The sequence below is a fragment of the Mesocricetus auratus genome, unplaced genomic scaffold (genome assembly GCF_017639785.1).
Source record: "Mesocricetus auratus isolate SY011 unplaced genomic scaffold, BCM_Maur_2.0 Super-Scaffold_100676, whole genome shotgun sequence".
NCBI classification, from domain to species: Eukaryota; Metazoa; Chordata; class Mammalia; order Rodentia; family Cricetidae; genus Mesocricetus; species Mesocricetus auratus.
The window spans coordinates 26,414,938-26,438,707 of NW_024429266.1; the positions used below are offsets into that span (position 1 = coordinate 26,414,938).

Consider the following 23,770-nt stretch of genomic DNA (forward strand, 5'->3'; position numbering starts at 1 on the left):
CCCCAACCCCTCACCCCAGGCTGTCTGGAGGTGCAAATGGGAGCCTCCAGACCCAACAAAAAACTGGCTGTGGAGTCCCTGAGGACTGGGGACTGGACGGAGGGAGAAGCTGCCAGACACCTAGCAGAGCAGTTCTTGACCTCTAACCCACAAGAAAACTCTCCCATCACTTACAGGGAAGGTGAGACATCTCCTTTGACACTGACAACATTTAAAAACCAAGTCACCCAAACCTAAAACTTTTATGAAAAACACCATGCTTTCCATGCACCAGAGAAGCCTGTTACAGGAATATACATACATACATACATACATACATACATACATACATACATATGAATATTTATATGTATATAAACTTTATGTGCATTGGTTTTTTTGCCTGCATGTATGTCTGTGTGAGGGTATCAGTTCTTGGAGTTACAGACAGTTGTGAGCTGCCATGTGGGTGCGGAATTGAACCCGGGTCCTCTGAAAGAACAACAGTCAGTGCTCCCAACCAGCGAGCTACCTCTTCAGCCCAGGAAGTCCTTTATTAAAGTGAAGAAACTATTATTAAAATACTATCTCCTGCAGTTTGTTTACAGCTTCATGAATTTGTGGCACCTCATGCCTGTCTTTAGACCGAATAGAACAAATGTTCGTGGGATATTTTTATTATGCAGTTTCTTTTAAAACCTTCACAGCCTTTCTACAAGATGCCATGGCTCCCGCCACTCCCTTCCTGGTTTTTGAGACAGGGTTCTCTGTGTTGCCCTGGCTGTTCTGGAACTCACTCTGCAGACCAGACTGACCTTGAATTCAGAGCCCAGAGATCCGCCTGCCTCTGCCTCCCAAGTGCTGGGATTAAAGATGTGTGCCATCACACTTGACCAAATGCTTTTTTAAATATGTATTTTTTATTTTTAATTATGTGTATCCTTAGAGGCCGGAACAGGCCGTTGAATCCCCTGAGGCTGGAGTTACAGGGGTCATGAGCTCCTCAACATAGATGCTGACTCATTGCATTGATTAGGAAAACTAAGGCTCAGAATGTCAGGAGGGCTAATTATTGTTATGGGACAGGAGGAGGATTTGAACCCAGGCCTTTCATCTTGTCTAGAGTTTTATATTATATTATAATTAGAATTCAGGGAGGAAGAAATAATACCTTTGGCATTAGTTAATACTAAGACTACATTACAAACATATAAACATTAAAAATAAATTAATACATTAAGCCATAAAACTGTCACATGGAATTATTGAGGAAAGTGGGTGTTGTATGTATGATGAAAGATACCTGGCTTGGCCAAACGTAGCATTTCCCACCTCCAGAGAAATCTCTTTCCCGCTCCCACTCGCTCTCCTTATGTATTATAATCTTCAATTGAGAATCAGATCAAATTGATGACTTGGGGTCTTAGCTGAGTATCAGCACCCATATTCATTTAGATGGACATGAGTTACCCACCCATCCCTTATGTCATTTGCTTGGTCTCTAAAAACCCTGAAATTTATAATGTCTGCTTCTGGCCCCATGATGGGAGAGAGGAGCATTTCACAGACTCGTGCTCAGAACGAAGCTTATATATTGGAGAGATCAGTTTCCCACCTATACGGAAGTGGAGCATTGCTCTGGGGGTTGAACTACATTCTTAGAGTAGAATCTTCTGTCCATACAATGACATGTGAAGCAGAAGTAGACCTTGAAGATGTGAAGCTTGCATACTGAGTCAGACTCAACAGGTTTTGATCCCAATGCCATTGGGCCAAGCACACAACCATGGGAGATCACTTCGTCTCTGTGATTTCCCAGAAGTAGAAACTGATCTTGCAGTACCGTGCACCTCCTAGGATGCAGAGAGAACCAGGAGCAGATGTCTGTAATGTATGCACAGGAAGTACTCCATCTCTATTGACTCCTTTTTTTCCTTTCCCAAGCTAATGACTTCATGACCTCCACTGGGATGCGATCTGTTTATTGTTAGGAATACGAGTTTATGCTGGGTTATTCAAGGTTCTTAGGAACTCAAGGGTGTGAGAACGAAAGGAAGTCACCTGTGCTCCTGCTTCTCTCTGGAAATCTGCTTCTTCTGAGTAGATGGTGAGGTCAAGTGGCTGTTTGATTGCTCCCAGGAGAAGGAAGAGGCAGCAATTTAAAATGTGTCTGAAGTTACTGCAAATTGGCTTAAGTTTCCATTTTCCTAAACCCACCTTCAGGGCATGCATATTTACATTTAGTACCAAAATATCTTTGTGCAATTATTAGTAACTTTACCTCCTCCTCCCCTTTGGGCATGTACGCCCTTTCCGTAGACACCTGGGACTTGGAGTTGACATTTGAGAGGCTGGGACTCCCTCACCAGGGTGTTTTCCAAGTTTTGTTCCCACGTTCGAGCCACACCTTCCTCAGAGAGCAGAGCTCCGAAATCTCATGCCAGCAACTCAACTCTTTTTCTATATCGAATATTTTACAAGTTAATATGTCTTGGACTTTATACGTTAGCTCAGGGTGCTGTCTGGTGACACGTGCCAGCACACACGTGCTCGATCACACACCTTCTTACACGACTGAGGTTATACCAGCACACTGGGCTTTGCCGGCACTGCTTTCATTTTAACTGTTTCCCTCAAATCAGCTCTCCTCCCCACAGCCCCTAGAAACCTCATGTATGTCTTTCTGCAGAATGTCTATGTTCATATAGCTAGCCAGTTGCATGTGTGTGTGTACATACACACAGATGCAGGTATACACACCTAAGGGGTAGCAGGCTTTACATAACTGGGACCGTATATTGACTTCACTATGTCTGTGATTCTATATGTCTCTGACAGTATTTTTGTGGAAGTTCAGAATGTTCTTTCATTCCTTTTAATGGTTTTGTAATAGCCTGTTATGTGGATAGACCGTAAACCATTTCCTTTTTTATGGGTATTCTCTTTGTCGCCAGTACTTTACTGCTGTAAACAGTGCTGCGGGCGGCCTCTGTGCCCACATACAAGGCCTTTTTACAGTCTGTGAGGTGGACAGAACGTGAGGCTGATCCAGGAGGATTTGTATAATCTAGTTTAATATACGCTGCCAGATTGCTTTGCCAAAACACAGAAACAACCCATATTTCCTCCAGCAATCTATGAGGGCTCCCCAATGGGCTCTGGGTCCTCCCCCTCCTCCTTCCTGCCTGTGCCAACGCATTAGCAATCTCAGTGCCACTTAAAGTCACATTTCCTTACAATGAGTAAGTCTGAGCATCTTTTTATGTAGACTGGCGTTTGACATCTGCTTCTCTGAGATTGGCATATCTTTGCTCTTCAATTACACACACACACTCACTCACACACACACACACACACTGTTCTTGTCATGCCAACATGCTTTATATGACAGGTGTTGCCTCCCTTTTGTCTGTGTTACAAGCTCTTTTCCAGATCTGCTGTTTTCTCTTATTTGTAGTATTTGTACCTTACAAGTTTTTAGGGACAGGGAAGATGGCTCAGTGGGTAAGATTCTGCTATGCAGCCATGAGGACCTGAGTTCAGATCCTCAGCCACCACATAACAGCTGGGTGTGGCAGTGTGTACCTCTAACCCCAGCACTGGGGAGGCAGAGATGGGAGACCCCTGGAGCCTCCTGGCTAGCCAGTCTGACTGAATCAGTGAGCGCCAGCTTTAATGAGAAACCTTCTCTCAAAAACTAAGGAGAGCGACAGAGACAGACACCCAACATTGACTGCCAGTCTCCTCATGGGTACACACTATGCTTACACACCTGCACACACATGTGCACACACATTCATGAACAAGTATACATATGCCACATACCAGAAACAGGTTTCAAAGGTTTTAATAACTGCAAGGAGCTTTGTTTTTTGAAGTTTTTTTTAATAGCATCTGGGATCTCTGTCTCCATTTAAAAAGGGAAGCATGTCATATTGATACTCAATGTGTCCTGCAGTACGCTGCTTCATCAGTTTGCCTTTGAAATCCCAGGAACCCCAGAACCAAGTGTAGGAATGTAGCAAAGCATGCTGAGTACTAAGTCACAGCTCCTCTCAGGCCTCGCTGAATCCTGTGGCTGCAGCTTCCCTTGGGCTTGAAGCCCATTCTCTGACCAGATCCCATAGCAGATACCAGTCTGGAATACTTGTATGTTTTAGCTGCTGTCTTCCTGTCCCTCCTCTGCAACCCCTCCTCCATACACTCCTTAAATGGAAGTCTCTGCTTCCCAGCTCTTCTGTACTTTGCCCTTTGTGTGGTGGACTACACATGGAATGTCCCTGAACTCTCCATGCCCCTGCTCCAGACACTCCCAGTATTATAAGGTCCTTTCCGGTAGGCTCAGTAGGGTCACCCATCCTTCCCTGGACATTCAGCACTCTCTGAAAGGGTGTCTGCACCACTGTGGGATCTGCCCCACTGTCTTGGCTTTTACAGTCTTTGTGTGGTAGGGATTCAGGTCAAGTGTTTTCCCTTAAAGTCCTTTACAGTTTTCACCCCCTTCAAGATAGCTTCCAAATGTCTTTGGCTTCCTGTTTAAAATCTTGCATTTATAGAATACTTAGACTGATAAATATTTTGCACACACTCTCTCATTCGATTTCTTTTTTTAAAGATTTATTTATGTGCATGAGTGTTTTGCCTGTGTTTGTACATGCAGTGCCCTCAGAATCGATGTGGACTTCCTTGAAACTGTAGTTATAGACTGTACGGAGCCACCATGGGGTGCTGGGAACTGAACCCCAGGTCCTCTGCAAGAATGGTATGCACTCTCTAGCATCCTCATTTGATTGTTATGCAGGCCTATGGTGGTTAGGGTTACTGTCTGCCCTTTACAGACAAGGCCCTGAGAGTTCCAGAGGCGAAGTCATCCACCCATGGTCATGTTAGAGTAAGCATCAGGCTTTTGTTTCCACAGCTCTGTCCCTAACCACCCTGGGCCTGTCTCATCTTCCCTCCACTTCCCCTTCCTGGGTTTGGGAATGTGATCTACTGACACATCCAGGCTTTCAGTTAAAAAAAAGTTTTAAAAAACCAACTTTATTATGTGTATATGTGTGTCTCTGTGTGTGGATACCACACGTGTGCAAGTACCTGCAGAGGCCAGAAGAGGGCATCGGATGCCCTGGATCCCAGGCAGCTGTAAATCACCCACTGTGGGTCCTGGGACGTGAACTCAGCTCCCTGGAGGAGAGTAAGCACTCTTAACCACTGAGCCGTGTCTTCAGGCTCACACAAGCAGCTTTTTCATGTGGGTTATGAGATCAAATTCAAGTTCTTAGGCTTGCATGGCAGGTGTTTGAACCCACTGGGCCTCCTCACTGCCCCTTCCCCTAGTTCTTCTAGCGTGTTTAGCTTTCCAGGCTGTAATTCTGGCTTCCATGGTGTCAGCCTCTCTTCCATTATCTTCTTACCACGCTGGTCTTTAACCTACACTCAGACACGTTTCTCCAGTTGAACTCTCAACTTAATAAGCACAGGGGCCATGGTTTATTTCCCTGTGGACACTCCCCTTGTTGTGTTAATTGACTGCTTTTTATTTGTCAAGAATTCTTCCTAGTCTCCAGAAAAACAATATTTATTCAAGGCTCTGCAGGAGTATTGTCTTAAGTCTCAATTGTCTTATGTATCCACGACCATAAATTTACAGAAGTCCGTGCTCAACAGTTACTAAGCATATTCTAAACACTTCACGGTCATAGTAAGTAAAACCAATCTAAAATAGGAACAATAAAATGGGGGGTGCTCTAAATATTGATTTTTAATCCCCTCGTGCACACTATTTCAATTTGCTGAGGTGTGGTCTATTCCTTCATTCTTTGCTGGCAGGCATTATTAAGACCTGATATGGGCCAGTCAACCTGCTAGCGGCTGGAAATTGACCACATTGACCACATTCTGTGCTCAGAGCTGACAGCAGGAGACTGTCTTAGAGCTGTGTCTTAAAGGTCCTATTTATTTCAGTCATACAAGTTTTCCAGGTGCCCAAGCACCTCTACAGGCACACACACACGCACGCACGCACGCACATACGCACGCACGCACGCACATCGCTCACCTTGCCTACACCACTTCTACTTAGTTTAAATGTCACAACTTGGATCAGACTTCTTTCTCATATGCTTTCCTCATCCTTCCTCTCTGCAGCACTTTTTGCCCTGATAACTATAAACAAGTTAAAATAATGATCGCTGTTGGGTGGACATCTTCCACAGTACCCTCCATTATGAAAGGAACTATTTCCCAGCATGCCCTGAGCACTTTGTGGTGCAGGGCACAGGCTACCGGAAGCACAAATGCACAAGTCTAAGATGAGGTCGGACAAAGAGGAAACAGCTACTTCTGCCCAAGTTTAGCAGATGGATGTGAGCTGCCCCACGGGAGTTTGTGCAAGTGATCAGGCTGTACTTGGAGGAAACTCAGTGTCAGTTTGCCAGGCAAGGTCTCTGTGTACATAGGCTCCCAGCACTCTTCAGTGCTAGACAGTGTTTTGTCAGTGTTGTTAGACAGTCTTGTGAATTCAGCCACTTATTTAAAATAATTAAGTGTTTATCCTTCTGTTAGCTCCTTCTGCCTCTACATTGGACAGTTCCACAGGCATTAATTCCAAGAACAAACCAGGGCCAAGTCAACTCAGTGAGCATGAGACATTTTCTTCATGTTTGCAAACAGGCTGTGACTTCAAACACTGGAAAGCCTTGCTATAGGAGAGCTCCTTATCTGGAATCTTCAAGGGACTGGCTGAGTTATACTAGACACTTTAATAAAATAGTCATGTTTTGTAAAAGCATCATAGCACCTATGTAGTGACTAATGGAGAAACCCATTTAGCTTCCTCCCTCTGTCCACTAGAACCCAATGGTTTAAGCCCAGGCCTCCTGGCTTCCACAGACAAGCCCTCAGATGGGCCCTGAGTTTGCCTGACCTGTCATTTTCAGATCAGCCCTTGTCCTATCTTCTCATTATAGCTAATGTGAGATCACTAATTTGTGGGACAGAGAATTCTGTACACATTCCCCAGAGTGAGTCTAGAGAGCATTGCTGTCCCTGCTCAGGGAATATAACATGTTAATAGCTCTCTGCCTCAGTTTCCCTAGCCATGAGTAGCCAATGTTCCTCCTTCTAGTCAATAAGATCTATTGTGTTGCATAAGGTCTATGAAGCCCTGTCAGTAGATGGACCAACATTTGGAAGGTGCTCAGGGCATGGTAGCTACTGGAATTAACAATGGGTTCTTCTGCCTATGAACTAGGTTCACAGCTCAGATGGAAGACATCTTAAGAGATAGTCCCCTCTGCCAACCGTCCTTGTGAGGCTCTCAACAATAGGGACTCCAGAGCTCAGCAACACACACTCCTGTGGGCACCCCAAGCATGGGACATCCTGAGAGTCCCCAAATAAAACTCCCACTCGTGGCTATGCTGGTTCCAGCCTGCAGGGAGCCTGGAGAACGCTGCTGTAACAGGAGAGGCAGCAGCTGACTAACTGGCAGGCAGGCCTGGTCCTTGGGAAATATGTTCTAATCTTAGAAGGTAGTCTCCACCTCTGCTGTGGCCTGGGGACAAATGTCACAGACCTCAGATACTCATATGTTGTCACCACTGTGGGGCCCAGAGAAGGGTTTTTGTGGGTTTCTCTAGGTGGCTGCCCAGAAAACCTCAGGTGTACAATGGGAGGGACTCTCCAGAAGGTCAAGGATATTAGTAGAATTACCAGGGCGAGCACAGCGGAGCTAGGAGGTTCTGAACCCGCTTTGGAAAGAGACAGGTTGTGTATTTACTTGTTGATGAAGGTGAATAAATTGTCTAGGAATCAGGTGCATCTGACTGTTTGACTCTGGGTCGTGATGTTGGCATCCACAAAGTTTGTAGTCAAGAATTATGCAAGTGAGTTAAACAAAACCAAACAAAAAACCCTCATAATGTTTTAAATAATTTTGTATCAGACTGCATCCATAACTATCCTTCACTGACTATGGTCTGTGACCCTTTATCCCCACCTGTCGGAAGACTCGGCTGTCACCTTGTAGTACAGGTCAAGCAAGATTCAGCCCCAGGAGGCTGACTCCCACGGGAGCTGCTGGGTTTGTGTGTTCCACCTCACCCTGTCAGAGCACTCTTCCTGTGGCGCCTTCTCTAGCTTCTTTCCTCAGCCCTGGGCCTCCTCTCTGTCAACAATACCCTTGTCTACCCAGAGGCCTCTTGACTCTAGCCTGAACCTCCCTTCTTCCCCTCCCTCTACAGTCACCAATTGGGATGCCTCTAGCCGAACCAGGAGTGTCTGCCGTGTATACCCACTGCGGTGTCATCACAGCACCTCAGCTAGATGCCTCTCTTTGCCTCCTCCTCCACTTCCCGGCCTCATCTCCACAGGTGAAGGCCAGCGCCTTCCCTCTCGGTCTCCATCTAGCAGGCTAACCCATCACGGCATGCCACTCACAGGCTATGCATTCACTTGCTTCTTTCCGTAGATCCGTTTCCTCTCTTCTCTCCCTCCTCCCTCCCTCTCTCTCTGTGTCTCTCTCACTCACTCAGTCACTGTGTGTGTGTGTGTGTGTGTGTGTGTGTGTGTGTGTGTGTGTGTGTGTGTTCCTCACTCCCCTCTCTCTCAGACAAGGTCTCCTGCCTCCACCTCCCACGAGCTGGCTTTACAGGCGTGCACCAGTACACCGTTTATGAAGTACTGGGGCTTGAACCCAAGGCTACATGCACACTAAGCAAACGCGCTACCAACCGAGCTGCATCGTCAGCTAGCTCCATCATGTGTTTCTTGTATGTGCTCTAGTTCAAAAGCAGAGACTTCTTTTATTGCCTGCATTCCCAGGGCGCAGTAAACGTAAGGGTGTTTGTAGATACTCTGCAACAACACTGGTAGCCTGTAGTCAATGATCACCAACTTGGTTATCTATTGTTTGGGAGTTCAAAAGGTCTAAATGGGTCTTAATAACTGAAATCAGTCTGGGGACATGAGAACAGAAGCCATTTTCTTGTATTTTCAGTGTCCAAAGGCTGCCTGTGTCTGTTGACTTGTGGTCCCTTCCTACATGGGTGGAGTAGGAACAGTGGGTGGAGTCTTAGCTCCAGTCACTGCCTCTAACTTTCCCTCTGCTATCTTCTCTCCTTTAGGGATCTTAGGGTTACACAGAGCCCACCCAGACCACAAGATCGGCTGATAGGCAACTTTATTTCCACCAGCTGCTTCCTCTGCCATTTACCATGTGACCTTGCACTGGGACAGCTTCCAGAGACTAGGATGTAGACACATTTGGTGGGGCCAGAGGAACGTTAATCTGTCTTTCATGATGGCTTGCCTTTTTGATATACTTTAATACTTTCTTCTAGAGGTGCAAACTGTCCTCGTCCTGTCCAGCTGTACACTTCCTCCAGTGTGCTGCCTCATTCTCTGTGTCCTCAAAGTCTTGTGTACAAAGCAAGTCAGGGCTCATTCTGATGTCATAGATGCATAGGATAAGGTTTCAGGAGCTCATATGACTTGGCCAGAGTCACCTAGAAAGATGAAGTCCCAAGAGAAATGAGGATATCATAGAAATGAGGCTATCCCGTGGGCTATCCTCAGCCAGTTTACTTGACAGCAGGCCTCTGAGAGCTTCCTGAAGTAGGGGATCAGAATACATATACAATAACAGAAATGGTCAAACCCAGGGAGATGGATGAGGAAAGGAGGGAGACAAATCTTTTTAGTGGTACTGCCCTCAAAGGGTCACCTCAAATTACCTCCAGTTGCCAACATCCCCAAGATGAATTGAAATATTTAGCATTGTGGCCAGAGAGATGGCTCAGGGATTAATAGCACATACAGCAGCCCAGTGTGGTGGCCCACACCTTTAATCCCAGCACTCGGGAGACTGAGGCAGGTAGATCTCCAAGTTCAAGGCTAGCCTGGTCCACAGGGAGGGATCCAGGGCAGTCGGGGCTGCACAGAGAAACACTGTCTAAAAAAAAAAAAAAAGATGAGTGCATACAACTCTTGCAAAGGACCCAACTTTGGTTCCCAACACCCACATTGGGTGACTCACAACTGCCTATAACTCTAGTTGTAAGAGACTCAACACTCTCTCCTGGCCTCTGCAGGCATATGCGTCCATATGCACATGTTTTAAACAGCAAAAAAGACATCTTCAAAACAAAAAGAAATATCCACTGCTGCAGTGTCTGCCTTGAGACTAAACAGCAGCTATAGCATTTCTGCCCACATCAGCCTAACAAGTGACCTGTGTTCTGGAGCCCATGTTCCACACAGCAGAGTTCACTTGGCACTGCTCACGTACTGAGTGGGCACTAGAGGAGTGAGCCTGTCACCCAGGAAACTCATCACAAGCACTGGCTGTGACAGCTGTGACACACTCATCACTTCCTCTGTGAGGTTGTCCCTGCTGCCTCTTCCCCATGCTTCTGAAATAGGGTGGTGAGTCCACCCAGCATAGAGAGGTCCTTCTCATCATGATACGTTTTATCACCAACCAGGCCTTCAGGTAGACCAGAAGCTCTCTGAGCTCTGATACCATGAATTTCACCTGTAACCCCCAGACTTCACCGTTGTTAGGCACACAGCTGGTGCCCCACCACTCAGTCCCTGAGTGACCAAGCACAAAGCCCTCTGCTGGTTCTGGCAGCATTCTCATTCCAGGGTTTGGTACCCACTTTATAATCATCTCATCGGCTCCTTTCTCCAGCAGCTGACTGGAAGAAACTCCTCAGATGTGTCTGCAGCTACAAGGCAGGCTGGGGACAGGAAGACCCTGTAAATGGAGAATGCAGAACACAGGGAAGAGGTCAGGACTAAGGCAACAAAGTCAGTTTTCTTTCCATTGGACCCTTTAGGCTGGGGGTTAAGGATTTGCTATCTTTTAAAGTAATAACTTGACTGAGATATAATTAACACACCATACAATTCATGTATTTAAAGTGGACAATAAGCGCTGACAAGATGGCTGGAGAGGTTTGGGTGAGGGGGCAGAGGCCTTTAAGCCTGACAACTTGAATTCAACCCCTGGGACCACTTAATGGAGGAAAGAAATGACACTAAATGATGCTGATCTCCAATATGTACACTGTGGCACCTGTGTATGAGCACACAGATACACACACACAGAGTAAATAAATAAACTTTAAAAATCAATTAAAGGTGGTGTACACCTTTAATCCCAGAACTTTTGAGGCAGAAGCAGATGGATCTCTGTGAGTTCAAGGTCAGTTTAGTCTACAGAGTGAGTTCCAAGACAGCCAGAGCTGTTACAGAGAGAAACCCTCTCTCAAAATAAATAGATAAATAAATAAATAAATATTACAGGCAATTAGAACTGATATGTTGGCTCATGATTATAATCCCAGCACTTGGAGGTTGAGGTAGGAGGATATCTGTAAATTTGATACCAGTCTATGCTACAGAGTGATATCCTGTCTCATAATTTGGGGGGAAGTGCAATGAAACAATTTGTAATATATCTGCAGATGTGTGCAGCTGTCATCAGTCAATATTAGAGCATTTTTGTTGTCATCTCCAAAAGAAGAGACCCCCCTCTATAGCCATCACCCCCCTTTTCTCCTCCCATCCTCTCCAGGCAACCATTTATCTGTTTTCCATCTCTATAGATTTGTCTGCTCTGAACATTTCATACCAATAGAGTCAAATGCTAAGTGGTATTTAGGGATTCCTTCTGTTTAGTGTAATGATTGGTGTAGTTATCTATGTTTTATCTGTATCAATATTTCATTCTTTTCTAGAAATTACTATTGAGCGATAGGAGGGGCTGTGCATGTACTAAGGGGGTGTGTTTGAAGATCAGAGGACAACCTTGTAGAGCCGTCTCTCTCCTTCCAACTCTTCGTATATCTTAGGAGTTGAACTCCCTAAGGTTACCAGGATTGCTCTACAGCACTTTACCTGCTGAGCCAACTTGCGGCTCCTAATTTTCCATTCCCTTCAAAGGTGAATATCATTCCGCCGTGTGACAGTGTTGTAATCTACTTCCCCATTCATTGGCTAGTGGACATGAACCTGATATTTTGATTCAAGTGCTTTGATTCACTTAGGGATCACATAGCTTGGTTGTATGTTTATGTTTCCTGTGAAATGCTCCAGAGGATGGTAAATGAGTAAAGGATGGAGTAAGTGTATCTGCTATGCACCCATCTTGTGATAAAGTAGCCCGTCATAATGGTTGGCAAAGGATGTCCCACACGTAAGGGATGATGGTGGTGTCTTAATCTGCTGGGCCTTCTGTACTGCAGAAGTAATAGAAGAGTAACAGAAAATTAAGCCTAACTCTGAACATTCCTTATCCCAATTAGGCAAACTGCCAGCCTCATAACCAACATTCAGCAATAGGGAACAATTATTGAATCATTCCTATGTGCTATTCTAAACATTTTACATGCATAACTCATCAAGTCTTGCCAATGGCTCTATAACATATTACTACTATAATAATTCCCATTTTACAGATTGGGACCCTGGGACACAAAGTTTGGTAACCACTGCATCCAATGTGGCTGGGATTTGACCTGACTAAGGGTATGGAGGGAGTGAAAAAAGGATAGACATATACCCCGAAAAGTTGGGGACAGGTGGACTGTGGCAGACTCTGATGGAATGGTACCAACTACCACTACAAACCAGAACCTCAGCATGCTTAATATGCACAGCATGGAGCTGAGGGGTGGGAAGTTTGATAGTCTTGGTAGTAGGATGTGTTTCCAGGGGAGCAGTGTCCAGCTGAAAACTTCCAGGGTGAGGAAGCCTCAGCTGTGCAGTTATAGTTTTTGCATGCACTGATCACTCTTCCATAAACAATCACATTTGGGCCAGAAGAAAGCTTTGCACAATCTGAGCTTGATCCAGATGGGAAAGGCTCTGCCCATTCCCTGTGAGTCAGGGAGCTTGATCCTTGACGTGGGCAACTCGTGTCGAACAATACACATTCACTCAGGACTCCACCAGCTCAGGACTTAGCTCGCTCCCCAGAGTTAACATCTAGGGCCACAGAACGGAAACTGCAGGGCTAGAATTTGGACTTGGTCGATCTGAAGCCTGACTTGTGCCCCACACAGAGCATGGTAAAACCGTCGGTGCACCCTGCCTGGAACACAAGGCTCATTTCCAATTGAGTGGGACTCTGTGGCTGTTAGTCTGCTTCTTGCTGTCCATGAGAGAAGGGTGGTACAGCCACCAGCAGCCAGGACACAAGGTGCAAATTGTGTTGCAGCAAAGGCTGATGGATAGTAACAGCTTCACTTACACAACAGGAAACTGAGACTCGATAAGATACTGCTAGTCTGCTTTCCATTGCTGTATTGACAAACACCCAAGTTAAGTCAACTTTAAAGCAGAGAAGGCCTGTTTAGGTGTGTTGTTTCTGACGTTTCCAGAGCCAATTGGCCTGTCCACTTTGGGTCTGTGGTAGCATGCTACATCATAGGAGGAGTGTACAGTAGAGAGGACTTGCTCACCTCATGGTAGCTAGGATGCAAAGAGAGAGGAGAGGTCAGGGTCACAACATCCCCTGCTAGGTCCTGTCCCCAGTGACTTAATGCCTAACACTAGACCCAAATTCTCCAAGCACCTGGCTTTGGTCCCTCCCATTCTCACCCATCTTCCATACGCAGCCTCTTCATGTGTAACCACTCACTCACTCTCTCAGAATGAAACACTTGTAAAGGTGTGTCCACAGGGGCTGACACTCGCTCTGACCAGCCCCTCACCTCCCCACCCGACTCTCAGAATGAAACACTTGTAAAGGTGTGTCCACAGGGGCTGACACTCACTCTGACCAGCCCCTTACCTCCCCACCAGACTCTCAGAATGAAACACTTGTAAAGGTGTGTCCACAGGAGCTGACACTCACTCTGACCAGCCCCTCACCTCCCCACCAGACTCTGTGCCCAGATTGTCCCCACCTCGTTTATCTCTGCTGTCACTCATCCTGTCCCTGTTTGTGATTCTGCTCAGGACATCTTCCCTCCCTGACTCTTCCCTGCCTGGGATTTAACGGAGATACTCCTTTCTCAGAGATATCTCTCCACACCCTCATAGAAAAGATGGCCTGCTTTGCCTCTGCCACATCCCTTAATAACCCCGTATCACCTGGCTGTTGATCTACCTACAGCTTTCTTGATGCTTTCTCTCACAGGAATAGAAATTCTGGAAGGGCAACAGTTCTGTCTTGTTCACTGTTACACTCAGAGCCTAGAACAGGATCTGTGATGAGAAGAGACAGAGACACACCCTCCAGTGAGGGGTGGGGTTAGTGGGACCCGAGGTGTGGGAAAAGCTGAAATTCCAGAACCCAGGCAGTTCCCAGGCCATCAATTACTCACTTAATAGAAAGTTACTCTGTTACATGTATGTTCCACTTTTGTCCCCTAGAAGAGGCAAAAATCAGTGTCCCTGCTCTAAGAACAGTATTCACAGAGGCAGGCAGGATAACCTGCCTAGTCAGGTCCAGTAGCCTCTCCTTCACCCTAGGATGGCAATGAGGGAAACATTGGGATAAATAGAAGAGTTAGGAACAAAGAGAACACTCCACGATGCTACACAGACCCTTCCCAAGTGATGGTGGAGCAGCTTTTTAAGGGATGGAAACTCTTCCTAGGAGATAGCCTTGTCTTAAGACCCTTTTATGCCTTTGATGCTCTGGGTTCACTGTTCTAACAAGCAAGAAACCTTCCTATTGGATAAGAGCGAAAGATCCTCCACCCTCAGGCACAGATCTCTCATTGCCATGCACAGTCAGGCTTCTCAACACACCTTGGTCCCCTAAACTGAGGCCCAGAGACTGTTAGGCACTTCGACTGGAACAACAAGGAGAGTGGAGAAGCAGGGCAGAGCCAGAGAGGCAGCAGGGCCTTCTTCTGGCCCACACACAAAGGTTCTACTATGTGGATGGTCAGCAGCCTCCAAATTGTATTTATTCGGCATGGCAACGGCATCCAGGAAGTTCCACAGTCCAGACACAGGCTCCTCAGTTCTCAGAAAATCCCACAGACACGGAAAGAAAACACCACAGGTGATTTTCCCCTGGCCTCAGCAGAGTCAGACATTCTTGCAACTGTGGTCTCAAAGGTAGCTGGCAGAGCCAGGCTTGCTTGGTGGCAGGAAGGGTGTAGCAAGCAAGATTCAGGCCCAGAAGGATGTCATGGAGGCGGGGGCTGCAACTGGGTGTGGTCCACGGGGTGAGTGAAGGGTGTCAACGACTGTAGGACAAGGTGCCCAGGTCCTACACTGGCAGACAGGGCCGAATGAGAGGGCGACAAAGGAACCAAACTCTGGTGAGCAGTCTATGCCTCCAGCCCAGTGCTAAGTACTTTATGAACCAGGAAAACAAACAAACAAACAAAAGATACTTATCCAGGGAGGCTGAGCGTCTTGGGAATGCCCAGACAGACGTAGAAACACTGAGGTTCTTTTTTGTTTTTCTTTTTGTTTTGTTTCAAGACAGGGTTTCCAACTGAGGTCTGTCTTCGAACCAAGAGTACATGGGTTGCAGATGTTGCTCAGTTGATAGTGTCTGCCTCACATGCACAAAACCCTGGGTTCAGTTCCCAGTGCTGCATACAACCGGCCATTGTGTTGGATGCATGTAATCTCAGCACTTGGGGAGAGGAAGAAGAGATCAAAAGATCAAGATCTCCAGGCATAGTGTTGCACACTTTTAATCCCAGAACTCAGGAGGCAGAGTGTGAACTCTGTGAGTTCAAGGCCAGCCTGGTCTACAAAGCGAGTTCCAGGACAGCCCCGGCTGTTACAGAGAAACCCTGTCTTGAAAACAACAACGAAGTTCAAAATCATCTCAGCTACATAGTGTATTTAAGAGTAGTCCAGGTGTGTGCTGTACCGATAATCTCAAGGTCCAGTGGGAGCTCTGGCCTGGGATGGGCTTGCAAGCTGTTGCACCCACTGAAGGAGCTTTGTGGCTGGCTGGGGTTGCCATGCAAGCCGCACATGGGCTGAGCCACCAGCCTGAAGATCATGCTTCCTCCATTGCACCTGTGTGGCTCAGTGGCTAATAATAATTTTGATACTTACATAATAGCCCTTTACAGTTCTTAACGTACTTTCACAGGATATATTACTTGCTGGGTGCCAGGGTCAAATATTCCATGGTTAATTCCATTTGGCTTCTCCTATGTGTCTTTGGCTAAATGATGTGTACCTCTGGGCTTCAGGGAGCACAGCACTCATCTGTCAGTATTCGGAAATTTAGGAAGTGAGGAGTTCTGGAGATAGTTGGGGGTGAGAAGCCTTGCCGGTTAAAGAAAACTCATTACCTAGGGGCCTTAGGGAAACAAACTCTGTATTAGAATCTCCTTTCACCCAACCTGTAAGCCCCAAGTGCTTCCAGAAGCCTTCCGTTCCCCTGTTGTTGAGCCCCTTGCCAAGCACGTCTTGAGACAGGAAAGTTCCGGTGTTTTTGATCCCTCTGTGGCTCTATTTTTAACTGGAATGTCTCTCACTGCCTTCAGCGCCTGGAAGCTGAGGTAGGTGCACCGTCAGCAGGGCTGGAGTCATAAATAGCAGTGGACAGAGGCCACGCTGGTGTGTTGCAGGGAGCTAGACAGATGGACATCTTTGCCGAGGGCAACTCGACTCCCCTCATTGTGTCCCTGAAGCCTTTCTGATGCTCCGGGGCAGCGGAGTGTGTGTCTCTGACCACTATTCATGTGGCCAGTGGGAAGATCAGACAGGGACCAGTCCTGAGCCCATACAACAACATCTTTGGAGGGAACGTTCAGGCTTCCAGGGCTTTCCCAGCAACTTGGGGGAAATCTGGCATCTTAAATAGAGGTAAATCATTTGAAATCCATGTTAGTGTTTAGTGATACATCAACAGGAGTGAAGTGCCTGACTTTGACCCCAGAACAGCCACTCACATCATCAGGGCGGAGGCTTCCCTACCTCTGCACAAACAGCTGTGTTTTCTCCACGTGATTGCCAGGAGGCAGTAGGGGCCAAGTCAAAACACTTGGAAAGGAGGGTCATGGCAGAGTCTGTGCGCAGGCGTATAGGTGGCATGGAGATGTGTGCCTACTGCTGGAGTGGGGTGTGAGTATTCTCAGACACCATGATACCCGAGGGGAGACAGAGGTGGAAATTCTCAAACTGCAACCCAAGTCCTTCTAAGACAAAGGGAGAGGGAGAAGGTTCTCTGTGTTAAAGAAATATCACCATCATGGTGACAAAAAGAAAGGAAGGAAGGAAGGAAGGAAGAAAGAAAGAAAGAAAGAAAGAAAGAAAGAAAGAAAGAAAGAAAGAAAGAAAGAAAGAAAAGCCTAGTAGCTCTAGGATTGAGCACATAAGACCACTAAGAGGTGGGGACAGCAAGATGATCCAACAGGTAAAGATGTTCGCCAGCAAGCCTGACAACATGAGTTCAATTCCCGGGGCACACAGGTAGAAGGGACTGACTTCTGACAGGAGCAGATGGAATGAGGGGGCTGCAGGAACTCAACCAGAGGCGTGCTCCATCTCTCTCATTGCTTCAGCCATCTGTGCTTGGCAGGGCCGTGCTAGTGTGTCTCTCGTTAGACTGCTCTGGGTTTGGTGACTGGATATATAATGGCTGTGGGGGCTGGGGGCACAAGGAACAGGGTTGTTGTTTTCACTGGCTGTGGGTCCAGTCTTCAGCCCTGGTCATTAGTTTATAGATGTTTCAAGATGCCTGAAGGGCATAGTCCATCCCAGGTGCCACTTGTCACCATGACACAGAGGGTGAGTTATTGACCTTGGAAATGGCACCTCATTCCTGCTACACACACATGGTTTACATAATGACCTGATTTTGGATTTACTTTCTCTCCCTCTCTGACACAGGGTCTTGTTCTGTAAATTAAGATGACCTGAACTCGTGACTCGTGACCTTCCTACCTTCTCTTCCTCGATTGTTGGGATTATAGGTGTGTCCCGCCATAGCCAGCTCCTCCTGTGTTTTCTTTTTAAAGTGTGTGTGGGGGGGGTCAGAGGACAACTTGCAGAACTGGAAGCGGGACCCATAGCCAGTCATAATAGCAACAACCCTGCCCCTCGCCTGCCTAGCCCCCACAGCCATTAGTCACCAAACTCAGACAGCCTCTGAGTCTCTATTACCCAAGGCATTCACTTAAGTAGGGAAAACAAAATCACATACATTTGGATGTGAAAATTCTAGAAAGGGCAAATGCTCTCTCTGTTTCCTACAGAGACCCTGGCTCCAACACATTTGCCACCCCATTGTACCCCCATTTTTCAGAGTCACTAAACAAGGGAAGGAGGTTTGCAAAATATTGTTGATGCTTTCTGTGTCTGGTGGGTCTTTTTTTTTTTTTTTTTTTTTTTTTGGTTTTTTGAGACAGGGTTTCTCTGTTGTTTTGGAGACTGTCCTGGAACTCACTCTGTAGACCAGGCTGGCCTCGAACTCACAGAGATCCTCCTGCCTCTGCCTCCCGAGTGCTGGGATTAAAGGTGTGCGCCACCAACGCCCGGCTCTTTGCAGAGTGAGAGTCAAGGCCTTGTTTTATTTGTCCCCAGAGGCACATCCGGAACCCCAATACATTGTAGCTACTCGCTAAATGAAGATGACTGAATAGTGTGTGTGTGTGTGTGTGTGTGTGTGTGTGTGTGTGTGTGTGTGGTGTTGTTGTTTTTAATCTTGCATTTTGGAGTTACAAAATACTGTTAAAAGTATCTCCTCACAGAATTCCTGATGGACCCGGGAAACAGGTGTCGTTCATGGCACCCCATGTGACCCTTCTAAGAGTAGAGTGTGCAGTCGCTGACTAATGTTTGCCTCTCCTTTGTTTGCCAGGAAAGATCGGCAGAGACTAACTCCAGTGTGGACAGCTCAGCGCAGCCTTCCGTGGCCCAGCTGGCTGGGCGGTTTCGGGAGCAAGCAGCTGTGGCCAGGGAGGTAAGTCTGGAGACATGGTGCATCCTCTTCCGGTAAGGGCCTGGAGGAAGGGGAATCCAGTCAGGCCCTGAGGAGAAAGAGGGCAGGAGGAACCTTGGCAATTACCAAATTAGGAAGAGAAGCCAGAGAGGGTCCCTCTGAATGTGTGGAATGTGCCACCACCGGGCTTGCGCTTGGGCAGAATCCTTCCCTACCAGAGTCAGGCTCCCACTGTGGCGAGCAGGGGTGAAAATCAGGCAGTGTGGACTCCATTTCATCCTGTGCTTCCACTGACACAGATGGGTGCTGTACCCCTCTGTCCAGCCTGGACAGGTTCAGAGTAAAGAACTCCCCACACCCAGCACCTGCTGTTAGCCTAGGAAGCAGGAGATAGGTAAGGCTGCCTCAGATCCAGAACTGAGGATTTGGATTTTCCAAAAGAAAACTAGGTCAGAGGATTCTAGAAGAATTCTGCTGAAGAAGAAAAAAGAAATTTTAAAGTGTTATGACTTTGGACAGTTGGATTAGATTGTCTCAGTCATGTAGTACGTGGCTCCCATTAGAAGTGAGCTGAGGCTGGGCGGTGGTAGCGTTTGCCTTTGATCCCTGTATTCAAGAGGCAGAGGCAGTCGGATATCTGTGAGTTTAAGACGAGCCTGGGCCGGGCGTTGGTGGCGCACGCCTTTAATCCCAGCACTCGGGAGGCAGAGGCAGGCGGATCTCTGTGAGTTCGAGGCCAGCCTGGTCTACAGAGTGAGTTCCCGAACAGCCTCCAAAGCCACAGAGAAACCCTGTCTCGAAAAACCAAAAAAAAAAAAAAAGACGAGCCTGGTCTACAGAGTAAGTTCCAGGACATCTAGGGCTGTTACACAGAGAAATCCTGTCTTGAAAAACAAAAACAAAACAGAAAGTTGAGCTAAGCAGGACAGTGGTGGTGTGGGCCTGTGATCTCAGCGCTCGAGTGTTAGATGAGAGAGGACCAAGACTTCAAGGTCACCCTCAGTTATATAAGGACTTCAAGGCTAGGCCTCTGTCAAGCAGCAACCACAAAAGTAAAAGAAAGGGCGAGTCCCCAGGTGGAAAGGGTCTGCCATGGTCGCACAAAAGTAAAAGGTAGGGAGTCCCCAGGTGGAAAGGGTCTGCCATGGTCGCACAAAAGTAAAAGGTAGGGAGTCCCCAGGTGGAAAGGGTCTGCCATGGCCGCACGGGCCGTGACAGCTTAGCTATCTGCCTTGTTCTTTTTTGCACTTTTTTTTTTTTGCACTTTTCTCAACTAAAAACAAAATCGACCCATGGTATCTAGACAGGAATGCTCCAAAGGACAAAGGAAGTGGCACTGATCTAAGGGACTGGTTCTGCCTCACGGCCACAAAGGCAAACTGTGGATGTCATCCTGAGAGGCTGGCTCAGGTCGGGGACCTCAGAGGCCCTTAGTGCAGAACAGAAAGAGGAAGGAGATAATGGCGTGCATGGCACTAATTCATTCAGCAGGAGGACAGCCCCGAGACAGCCAGCTCCATCACGGCTCTTTTCTCTTCTAGCCATTCCTAACCACGCCTAACACCGGTTCCCATCCTTCCTCCTCCTCCCTATTGCACGATTCACTGCCTCTCTTTTTCTCTCTGTGTCGTCTGTCACTCCCCCTCTAGACACCAGCCAGTAAACCAACAAGAAGGAAACCACCCTGCTCCCTCCCCCTGTTCCCCCCCAAGGTAGAGCTGGGCCAGAATGGTGAGGAGGTAAGTGCTACCCTGGGGTCCGAGATGCTGGCTGTGGGGTTTCCTCCTTGCAGGAAGAGCCACAAACATCACACTTTTAGACCTCAACATCTGCTCAAGGGTCTCTCCACTCAGAATGAGTCCCTCTAGGTACTTCCTGGATCTTTCACAAACTTGGTGGCTAGCTTTCCCAGCCTCTTACACCAAAAACCATGGTTCAGTCTGAGCCTAAGGCAAATGGCGGTAGAAGAGGTGTGGAATGTCCTGGAAACGAGAGTGTGTGGTCATAGGCAGAGCTATAACGCTGGAGAAGTTCATGGTCTCTCCATACCCTTGAAAAGGCTGCCTATTGTTCAGGATCAGTGGAAGAAAACCAGAGCACACAGGAAGCCTCCTGGCCCTCGGATATAAATAGCCAGTGCTGCCAGCATAATGAAGGCTCTGGTGTCGTAGATCATAGCCAGTAATAGAGTCCCCGCCTGCACGTTTGCCCAGTCGGATTTATCTAATTGTAACTGTTAGAGTGGCTGCTGTAGGCCCCAGCCCAGCAGCCCATGAACTTTCACTGTGGTCACAGCCATGGGCATGCCAGAAACCGATTTGCACATTGTCTTCGGGCCGGGGAGGCCAAGCCCAAAATAGAGCAGGCAAGTCACACAAGCTCAGTCCCCAATTCCCACTTGCACTCCCTCTTTTTCCCTCCCCTTCTTTCTAGGACCAGCACCCTGATAAAAGGCACCAAATACCCCTGTGAACTCAGGCAGACCTACATTCTGTCCTCTATAAAGCAGAGTGGTTGATGTAGATGAATGCTTTTTCAAGCCTTTCTGTCAACCCAAAGCTTACAAGTGCATCAAAAAGCAGGGGGCTCAGGCCAGCAAGATGGTTCAGCAGGTAAAGGCACTTATTTGCCACCAAGCCCAATGACCTGAATCCAATCCTTGGCAACTACAAGGTGAAGGGAAAGAAATGACTCCCAAAAGTTGTCCTCTTACGTGTGCCTCTTACACTCCACACAGGCACACGCACGCACGCGCGCGTGCGCGCACACACACAAGATAGATTAGTTAGATAGATAGACAGACAGACAGACAGACAGACAGATAGATGTAATTAAAAAACAGTGAACTTGGTGTGGTGCTTGGGATATGCACAGTGGATAAGAGCGTTCATTGCTGTTCCAGAGGACGTGGATTCAATTCCTAACACCCATATCACATGGTGGTTCACAACTATCTTTAACTCCAGTGCCAGGGAATTTGATGACTTCCTTTGACCTCTATGGACAACCAGGCATCAAAACACCCATACACATAAAAATATTTAGTTAAAAATAAATTTTAAGACATTTAAAGGGCAGAGAACTCATAGCTATTCCCAGTCAAGTAGGGGTGGGGTCTGGGGCCATCTGCTCTGGGAATAACTCCCTCCCCACTGAACAGGGTAGTCTTGTGAGCTGAGAAGTCCCAAAAGCTGAGTTTAACAAACTGTGGTTGGTTTTTGTTGTTGTTGTTGGGTCTCCTCAGGTACAGGCATCATGACGCCATGGCTTCATGGTGTTCCCAGCCTATGCCACAACCACCTTCTCTTTACAAAGGGTTAACTTCTCCTCGTAACTCTTCCATGCTGAGCCTGGCACCTCTGCTGTAGTGCAGGGCTGAGGCTGTGGCCAGCTGAGGCTGTCCCCTGATAACCTAGGCTTGCCCCAAGAGGACTCATTGCTCCATACTAGTTCCTTATTTGTAAGGAACTTACCAGAAAGGGGGGTTGTGGATAGGGAATCTTTGCTCATGGGAATAAAAGCAGATGAAGTGGGTCAGGTTTGTAGTGATTGGATTATACGGCTTCATTACATGGACTTTATAAGAGTAAACTTACAGCTTTTATCCATGGGCAAGAAACCCAGAAGTTAAAGGCATGTAATGGTCAAGGGGCAGAATGAAGAGGAAACTGGAAATCCCTCTGCAGTGAGATACTATGTGTTCATACAAACAACACTGCCCCCAGGATCAGTGACTTCCTTTTTGCCTTGAAATTCACAGAGTGGGGTGTCACCACACACAATCGCAATCCCAGCCTTCAGAGAGCGGCACGGGAGGATTGCCAAATGAGACCAGACTGGTCTGTCTATAGCCACATCCAGGTCATCCTGGGCTTCAAAATAAAACCTCTGCCGGAAAAAGTGGGTGCAATTCACCTGGTAGGGCTGCATAGAGGTGTTACATGCCTGTTTAGTACCTGCAGCCTACTGGAGGTTACCCTGGGTTACTCAAGCACAAGGATCTCTTCATCTCTTACCTCCTATGCCTTCTGGGTCTGAGATGTGGGGTCAGCTGCCAGAATTTCACCTGCTGACTTGACTACAGGCAAAGTGGCATTGCCTTTCTGAGGGAATCAGATGACTGGATGTTGAAAGGACACAGATACCACTCTATTTGAAACCATCATGTCCACAAACTCTATATGTTATATTACATTGTTGGAATGTCATAATAATACACATATACATAAATATATGAATGGTCAAGTTGGTTTATCTCTGCAGATTGTCTTAGCCCCAGCCACTGGCCTGGAAGATTGTCTTAACCCCAGCCACTGGCCTGGAGCGGGTGATTAAATTATAAACTAAATACTACCACCTACTGTCCATCTTGTGAACTGCACTAGAGGTTTACTGGATTCCCAGTCAAATCATTAGGAGTTCCACACTCCGTTCACCTGTCTGTGGTTAAGAAGCACTGTTAGTTGGATTTCCACTGTCTTCAAAAACAGTTGGGAGAGTTTATAATATTACCTAAAACGAACTTTGGTAGGGAAGATTTTTTGCTGCAGTTTATGAGCGGTATCTTCCAAAACACAGAAACTTTTGTGACGTCCAGAAACTAAGAACCTCCCAGTTAGGGCTGAAGGACCATGATGCCCTAGGAACATGTCTGGCAGTGGAGACTCACAGAGGCAGAGGAAATCTAGAGCTTGAAGAAAAGCCCTCTACATCCTTTGCTGTAGCCACGAAATCTTGGCAGAGCTAGCATCCATCAGGCCACCAAAGTAGTAGTCAGAAGGAGCAAGTCTCTGTGTTCCAGCCATCGACTGCAGTGTGCTCTCCTTTGGCACCAGCATCTGAACAGGCCCCTGGTCAATTGAGTCTGTCTCTCTTCTACAGCTAAATATAATCAGACACCTCAGAATATTA

General features: G+C 47.1%; 1 protein-coding gene across 2 annotated transcripts in view; it reads left to right on the forward strand.

Annotated features, from left to right (window-relative positions):
- Rcsd1 (RCSD domain containing 1) overlaps window positions 1-23,770 on the forward strand; it is a 54,431-nt gene that overhangs the window by 21,878 nt on the left and 8,783 nt on the right. The window contains exons 2-3 of one of the 2 annotated variants that reach the window (XM_013114396.3): window positions 18,779-18,880; window positions 20,509-20,598. In XM_013114396.3, coding sequence (XP_012969850.1) covers window positions 18,779-18,880; window positions 20,509-20,598 — 192 coding nt within the window. The remainder of the gene's footprint in view (window positions 1-18,778; window positions 18,881-20,508; window positions 20,599-23,770) is intronic. The other variant, XM_013114397.3, reaches the window with a different exon arrangement.